The following is an 8,910-nucleotide window of genomic DNA, read 5'->3' as shown; positions in this document are numbered from 1 at the left end:
GCATACTATAGCAAACAGAGAAGAAGCTCAAGTAAGTGTGAGAGCCTCTACTGGTTACTTTTTTTCCTCCCACAATAAACAACTTGTTAACCATGATGATGTTATCAGTTATTCATATACAAGGTGCTGCGTTTTCTATCGCATGTCATGAGGTTTCAACATTACTTCTAATTGGACTTTATTTCTTCTTTTTTGTGAAGTATCAATATTCATGAAAACATGTCTGTATGAATTATTTATTTAAACTTACATGTGAGGCAATCTGAGACAGTCAGAGGAGTGTTGTACCTTTGTTTATCTTCTTAGCATTTTTTTTATTTTTATTCATTCTTCACCCATAAACCTTATCGATTCAAGCTCATTATAATTATTACTCAAAAGTATTGGTAAAGTGGACATCTGCAGTGATGTTATTGCTTGTCTGGTTTTATCAAGTAATGGAAAACATAATTTAAATCAAATTTTGATTTAATTGTTTACATACTCACAGTGATTGTTTCAATTATATTTCATGTAATTAATGCATCCTGTCAAAAGCCCATAACATTGCTTACGTAAACAACAACCCAGATAATGATGAAGCCAAGGACCTGAAGGTGAGGAACTGCATCTCTAAAAGGAATGTATATTATTAATAAAACAAACTGTGGTCAGCTCAGTTTTCAATCAATTTTTATGCTGCTGTTTTATTCAGTAGTGTTATGCCTAACCTCAATCCATTCAATCTCAAATACATTATGATTGCTTCCTTTTTATAATAAATATCTTCCTTGTACAAAAAGCATTTGGGTGTGAGATGAACTCACATATGGAATAACTGAAAATGAATAAATTGAACAATAAGAAACTGTAAGAAATACTAGGGAAATGTGACAATTCAAGGACATGATTTTAATTCAAATGGTGTTGTAGAAGATGCTGAGAAGGATATTTATAGTTTTCTATTTGCCAAAGACAAAAAAGAAGAATCAAATCACAGTAAGCAAGAAATGATCTTTCCTTCAAAAATGGAAGAAATATGAACACTGGCACAAAAACCTTCAATTGATTAAGAAGTCAGTCCGTTAATAGCTGTACCTAATGACATTTGTGACGTTTCATTGTCTGAACCAATTTCTTTGGTCATTTGAAGTTACTGTTATATATTTTATAATTAAATTAATTCTTACATAAAAAGGCATCTTTTACAAGTAGGTTGGCTGGCTTTAAAAGTGCACCATTACTGTCATACACTTGCTGTAAGGGATTTCATATTGTCCAGACAAAAAATGCCTCTTTGGAATGTTGCTCGAGAGTATAGCATGTTAGATGTTCAGTGCATAGTGGGTGCATTGTCATTATTTAATGTATTACTGCCACATGTAGCGTATGTCAATGATTCCCTCCCCCCTCTCAGTAACCCCCCCTCCGCCCCCCCCCCCCCTCTCTCTCTCTCTCTCTCTCTCTCTCTCTCTCTCTCTCTCTCTCTCTCTCTCTCTCTGTGTGTGTGTGTGTGTGTGTGTGTGTGTGTGTGTGTGTGTGTGTGTGTGTGTGTGAGGGGGGAGGGAGGGGGCTTCAAGGTAAGATAAATCTCTCTTCTGCAGAACTGTTAAGCCCATTAATTCCTAGCAAATTACAAACATCACTTCTGTTCCACTTCTATAATCTATAGTGATCCATATTTACCAGGGCACTGAGGGTGTGCATTTAAGAAGAGATGCAATAGTTCAACCAGTGTGCCCATGCATGTGCATGTCAATATGATTACATACTTATTACAATTAAAGTTTAATGAGTAAATTAAGATCTGACATTAGCTTCAACACAGGTTAATGAGGAAGACTAGACAGAAATAATTACACAGAGAAATAAATGAAAGTATGATAATTTTTTCTATTGGTATTGAAACAATTTTATGCAAATTTGTTGAATCCAGTTTAACTGTTAGAACAAAATGTGCAGAATGCACAAGTGGATATGTCTCATAACTGAAATTAAGAAGCCAAAGAACATGTGGAAGAACATGTGGAAGAAAACCTTGTGTGTTTTTGAATCACAGATAGTCCACTGATTTTTTAAGCAAGCATCTGACTTCTCTTTGACAGCACATAGTTAGTGCTAAACATAGAACAGAACTTAGGTAATGTCTTATGAAATGAATAGTTGAAGTACTGAAGAATTTTGTGGTCAGCCTAAAATGTATGAGACATTATTTCATAAAAGGGGAAAGGACAGTGCATGGCATTTATTGCTTTAGATATGTCTTGTATTTAGTTACATAGCACACTGGTTCTTACTAAGAGAAATTTAATTACTACACAGAACAAACTTTCATGCATTGCATGCAGAACAGATCTACTACAAGAATAGTTGCATTTCCCAGCAGAAAACCATAACTTGATATATTTTTATTTCATGACTACACCCTTTGCTCAACAAAAAAACTTGACAAAGTGGAAGCCAAAAAGTAAGGTTCTCTAATTACCATAACATTGCAAACAGTTAAACTGTTAGCCACACAAATGGAGTGAACTCTTAATTGTGCAAATAAATCAAATACTGATGCTAAATTGTTAATATTGTTTTAGTATTAGCTGTTAGTATGGAGAGAGTAGAATCATAATTGCAATACATCATAAATTTATAACTGCTTAAGCCCTAAGAAATCTCTCCCTGTTATTAACTTGTTTCTTAAGTGCAGATTTCATGCCCAGAACAGTGCCTCAACATTTTACACACTTAAACTGGTAAAATTATCAAGTCCCAAGGCAAGGTAGTATCCAGATGAAGTTGCTATCTGAGCAAGGTACATTAGCCATGAACCTTACTTCTGGACTTTCAGGTCACTGAATTGATACATTCCAAAGTAATTACACAGTTTACATTATTTTTAAAAAAATGTTAATGTTAAGCTCACCTTGCATGCAATGGAAAATTTAAGTTCAATTAAGGCATTCACAAGGCAAGACATCAGAAGGGGCAGAGCAGAAGGAAAGAAAACCACATATAAAAGGAAAAAGAATGAAAGAATTGTGCCAACTCAAGGCCAAACACAACATTCAGAAATAAAGACTGCTTTAAAGGCTTGAGAATAATTAAGCAGCCCATGGAAGACAGAATAATGCTCTTAACATTATAAACAACAATGTATAATTAAGACTAAGGTGATGTGGCTTTCATAAGTCAATTTACTGGACTGAATTTACAAATGCTCTGATTAAAATTTCTCTCTGATACCCCTTAAATTTCTGAACAGTTATTTAAAATTTTTGACACTTTTTTTTTATCAGTGAGTAATACTTTATAGTATTGGTCATTAATTTTTTTAAATCAAGAATGATAAATAAATTTTAATATTATTTGACAGTATATGAGCATGTTTGATAATGTTTTGTAATGAGTAAAGAGATATTCAAAGCATTTCTGTCAATAAGTAAACATCTTGTTGAACTGATGAAATAATAAACAAAATAAAAATTGTAAATATGTTTTTAAGAGCAGATATTTGCACAAGACAGCTCTGTGAAAGACAGAGTATTAGCATGTGAAAAACTAAACCCCTACTGCCAGTTTAACTACATAGAGCAGTCCATAGAGTGAAAAAGAGTTGAAGTTTTGGATAGTACGTCACCATTTTGCAACATTAACTACTTATAGTACTTCATGCTGGAAAAAGAGCTCTGTGCTGCACCACTGGTATTGGTATGTTCACTGATCTGGATTTCAGGAACCAAAATGAAAATTTTCAGAAGCCATGTTAACAAAAAAATTAATTTCAGTTAAGTAACATAATTTATTGTTTCTGGAGTGTTACTCAGCAGTATATATACTTTGCTAAAATCAAGTGAAAATTTGTTGAGTGGTCTTTACTGCTTTCACTGCGTTTAATGTCATTACAAGGTAAATGAACTGATATATAATGGAAACAGTTAAGTTTTGATATGTAGTCAAGACAATACAGTACACAGTTATGCAAAACTGAAGTAAGCATGATTCAGCTATCACATTGCCAACAGGAAAGAATGTAATCTGAGAGGTGATATGAGCTAATAGAATCAACATATGAGTTCTATTCCTTTTCTTCAGTGCTACTAAAATTCACAAGATACTAATCAGCAGTAAGAAAAGTAAATACCTAACAAGTGAATAAGGTCAACAAAACAAAATAAGAGCAAAGTGCTATCTATAGCTATTAACAAACAGAACACTTGTGGCAGTCTCTTAAGTGCCAAACATGTACTTAAATACTAAAAACAGATAGGTGACAGTACTACCAAAACTGCAATATTGCCGAGTATTGAGGAGATTGTGTGAACCGGCAGTAGCACGAGTTTCAGCCAGCGCCAAGGAGCGGGTAAACAAGCCAACACCACCACCACCACCACCACCACCACAACCACCACCACCACCTCCTGATGTCAATGAGCAAGCTGAGGACCCCGAACCCATGGAAACCTCAGCCTCAGAGTATGAAGTGGTACTCATACACTTGTGCAGTTTACGGGTACCTTGGGACTTTGAGCGCCTGACTGGCTCGGGTGGCCTGGCGCGCGGGGAACAAGTGCTGCCAGCACCTACATTCTGTTTGCCCGCAGTCGGGGAGACGCAGACACCGTTTATCTACAAATTGGGGGCGCACAAATGTTAGACAGCACTGAGTTCTGTTATTACATCAAGCAGTGATTGTCATTTATCTTCAGAATGTCCCACAAAAATTACAGAACAAGAATTAACATTATGATAATCTGGCATTACACTCTAATATAGCATTAACTACAAGATACATTTAGAAATATATAACTAGGTTAGAAAGTATACGCAAGTGGAAAAATTAGACAATGCCATCATGTTAAATCTAAAATTTGTTAAATGGGGGATTATTACTGAAGATATATGACATCTTTTAACCCCATTGTAATCTGCATTCCATTATAGAAAATAACAGCTATATGACAAACAGTAGCATGTAAAAGATACGGTTTATAACAAAACACGACTATGAGCTGTTATTTTCTTTCACCTTCCAACTATAATACAGTACATGGCAGCTATCTTACTACAGCCTCTATCTAGTATTTACCAAACACATGTATACCGAAAAGGTATTTAAGGCAGCTATGGTCGCCATCTGAATCCTTTAAAAGGGAAACAAGAAACAATCATAAACCACCAGCTTTAAGTGCAATGGAATGCTAGACATCAGTGTTAAAGCAATAATAATAAATTAAGATTGTAAGAGGATTAAATCTAAAAACACAAAGCAAGACAGAACTGGGAATATTCGTCACCCAATGGCTGTAAAATGAAGCCTGAAAAAAAAAGCTATGTGGATTAGTAATAAACTGTAACTGATTAATACTTCACATTTCACTGTTAGCATTATTTATAGTGGAACTATTTGGAAAACTATTCTGCAAGACAGGGAAAGGCAACACATCAACTATCTATGAAGTAAAACAGAACACCAGCACAAAAATTAAATGTAGGATGCTGAGGAGGAAACGTAAGGAAAGACGCTATTAACCATTCCCTTATGCCTATTAGAAGAAATAATTTTTATAATAATTGATTAATAAGCAGTTCCAACAACCATTCCTGTCTACTGCACCACACTATTAAAACTACATAATCTAAAATTATCCAAAATATTTACATTCAGTCATTCAACCATCCATTCCAAATTACTACAACCCTTCTAATGTGCTCGATTTTAGATTGAATTCATTTAAAATTCAGACATGATTGAGCAATCAAACTCCAATGGTGTAAACTTACTGAAACGGCGCATCAGATTTCCAAGTGAAGGTTGGTTTGTGCCAGCATCGTCCTTGTGCCTCAGGTCATGGAGAGAATGATCAGCCTTGTGCACTCTGATGTTTGGAACTGACAGAAAGTGGCCTTCATGTTTGTCAACAGATTTTTTCTTGCTGTCTTTTCGCGGGGGCCTGATAGGTTTTCCATCTGAATCAAACAGTGGTAGATCTACTGGTCTGCTGAGTTTTGTGACAACTTTATCTTCAATTACATGGCTATCATTTGATATTCCATCTTGAGTTTCATTGCTTTTAATACTGTCAAACAAATTTTCACTACAATGAACATCTTTAGTTTCCAGACTTTTTGTAACTGTTTCTTCTGTTGACTGAAAGTGGTTGTCCTCTGGGGACTTAATCACTATTTGTGTGCAAAGTTCTTGGTTAACAGGTAAAGGCTGTTCATCAGAACCTTCACTTAGATTACTGGTTACACAATGTTCATCACAAAATTTTGTTGACACTTTTGAGCCTTCAGACAATACAGTATTTTCCTTAGAAGGCTCAATTGGAGAAGGTTCTGTTGAGGGAAGTGAGGGTATCTGTAAAACTTCTGATGATGATGATGAACAGTAAAATACTGCTGACCTCTTTTCTTTATTGCTGTTTTGGTTATTTTCTGATGCGAGTGGTGGCATTACAGAGAAAGTATTTTTAAATTTTTGGTCCACTCTACTAAGCTGCTTCTTCAAGCTAAAATTTTTCCAAGAATGGCTCTTCCGCCTCCCTTGTTCACTGCATGTTTGAAAATTTCCACTTCCAGAACCTTGTTCAGCTGGTGAAGCTGCTTCTTTCATTTCACTGCCAGAACACTCCCCTGCTTCTTCACTGTGGTCAGCATCAGGAGTAACAATATTAGATGATGAATCAGAACAGTATCCACCAGGAACCAAATGTTTCTTGTCTTCCTCTCTCTTTTCCTGCTCCTCAACCTTCTCTTTCTCCTGTTCCTCCTCCTCCTTTTCCTCACCAAAAGCAGTGCCTCCATTATCTACCACATCACAGTCATCTGCTACTTTGCAGATAGGACTGGACAGGGAAATGGCAGCATCTACTGGGAGCACAGAAGGTTCAACACATTTTCCTGTGTTTCTAGATGAGGTCACCTACATGGGCATGCATGGATGAAGGGAAGGGATAAAAAAGAAAAGAAAAGAAAACTATGTAATATGGTTCACTGGAAGTGGTATAATTATAAAAAAAATAATAATAAAGAGGCTCTACATGGCAAAGTGACTTTCTGTATATACATTCTAGCGCTTACTGCTACTACTCCACTACTGCAGCTCTGATGTGTGACAGTTTTCTGTATAGAGAAATATAGGTGGTGTGCATAAGTTTAACAATATATAAACCAACTGTTAAATTATTACCAGCACTGTCCTGGCAAACATTTTCTGAAATACTATCACTGTGGCATTACCAAAATGCATAGCATAAATACCAGTTTATACAAATTACATTTTCTCATGATATTATGTTTCTTGATGGAAGTGGCCAGTGTATATAAAATGACTGTGTTAAATTTAAAAAAAAAATTAAAAAAATATCAATAAAATGACAAAAACATAGTAAGTATGTCATATCCATTAATGATTTTGGTGTGTGAAAGTAAGAATAGGACAGGAAGATAGAATGCAGATGGGAAGAGAAAGCAACTCAGAGCCCAGCATCATGCAATGGAAAAGTACAAATTCATACACGGCACTTAGTCAAATGAATACAAATGTACTTGACCATAAGAGATCTGTCCAGTGAGGAAAAAGTGTAACAGGTGGAGTAGTGGGGTAGATATGGTAACGGCAGTGAAACAGATGGGAAAGGATATGGTGGGACAGTAACAAAACAGATAAGTGAAAAACGAAACAAGTTTTTTAAAAAAGCAAGAGGTTCAAAAACAGATGGTAGCCAATGGCAAGACTGCTGGTATAAATATAGAATATACAAATTATTGTGAGACCAAAAGTCATTATTTTATTCAATGTTAAATAGCTTTGCATCATTGCACAGATAATGAAGTATGGAAGTAAGTGTCACCACAGTATGAAAAAGTTTCACTGAAAGCCTGTGCATTTGCATTAACAAAAAATACACAGATATGTGTACACGAATGCCTAGAATGAAATATCTGATTATCACTGAACTATCTCTTACATAACAGAGAAAGATATATCCATTTTAAAACACACAAAATAATTTCTGTAGTAGTTCAGAACACAGTGAAGAATGTCATTTCACTATTAGCCAAACTAAAGGATTGGTTTCCATGTAATACGATGGCTGCCACCCTGGCCAAAAAGGAAACATTCAATAAACAGAGGAAGCTGAAACCAGCAAAAGAGCTTAATTCATAATGTTATTGATCCTTAGTCACATTGTGGATTTCAATGACTTACATACTTCCCTACACTGTTGGGAACTAAACCTTCCATCAATGTCTCAGCAGGAATGTTGTGGCACGCAAATGGATGGTACAATTTACTGCAAACTCCCGTAAAGAACACTCCCGTAAAGAACACTCCCTTAAAGAACACACAACTAGCTGTACCTGCAATTGAGTTTATATGAACCTCTGTGTGTCAAAGTACTGAAAAGTATCGTCATTATTTTCCCTAATTTTGAAGATGGTTAGGAGAGTCCTGGATAGTGTGAACTTTTCAACTACTAGGATACATGCTTGCATAAGCTTCACAACAGTTAAGGTAACTAGCAAAATAGAAAACATTTTCCTCAGGGGTGCATCTGACCTTGGCCCTGGGTTCTCACTGCTGTTAACCCCCCCCCACCCCCCCTCTCTCTCTCTCTCTCTCTCTCTCTCTCTCTCTCTCTCTCTCTGTGTGTGTGTGTGTGTGTGTGTGTGTGTGTGTGTGTGTGTGTGTGGGTGTGTGGGTGGGTGGGTGTGTGGGCGCGCGCGCGCATTCTCTCAAGTGGCGTGATACCAGTGAAATGCTGTCATGGCAATGCCACTCGCATTTGTAAATGTTGAATAAAAATATCACAAAGTCATTCTAAATTGATAATATTAATGTAGCTATTATGGAAGCCATTTTTTGCTGAGTATCTGATAACCTTGCACTGTCAACAAAATCCTGTATTTGTTCATGTGACCTCATTCTTT

At 36.0% G+C, this 8,910-nt stretch overlaps 1 protein-coding gene across 3 annotated transcripts in view; it reads right to left on the bottom strand.

The window, feature by feature from the left end:
• Positions 1-8,910, bottom strand: part of LOC126248377 (syntaxin-binding protein 5) — a 1,030,224-nt gene that overhangs the window by 168,007 nt on the left and 853,307 nt on the right. For 2 of the 3 annotated variants that reach the window (XM_049949310.1, XM_049949311.1), the window contains exon 14: positions 5,755-6,898. In XM_049949310.1, coding sequence (XP_049805267.1) covers positions 5,755-6,898 — 1,144 coding nt within the window. Of the gene's footprint in view, positions 1-4,487; positions 4,600-5,754; positions 6,899-8,910 lie in introns of all 3 variants that reach the window. The other variant, XM_049949312.1, reaches the window with a different exon arrangement.

The sequence above is a fragment of the Schistocerca nitens genome, chromosome 3 (assembly GCF_023898315.1).
Source record: "Schistocerca nitens isolate TAMUIC-IGC-003100 chromosome 3, iqSchNite1.1, whole genome shotgun sequence".
Lineage (NCBI taxonomy): Eukaryota > Metazoa > Arthropoda > Insecta > Orthoptera > Acrididae > Schistocerca > Schistocerca nitens.
This window is presented reverse-complemented; position numbering and strand designations above follow the sequence as displayed.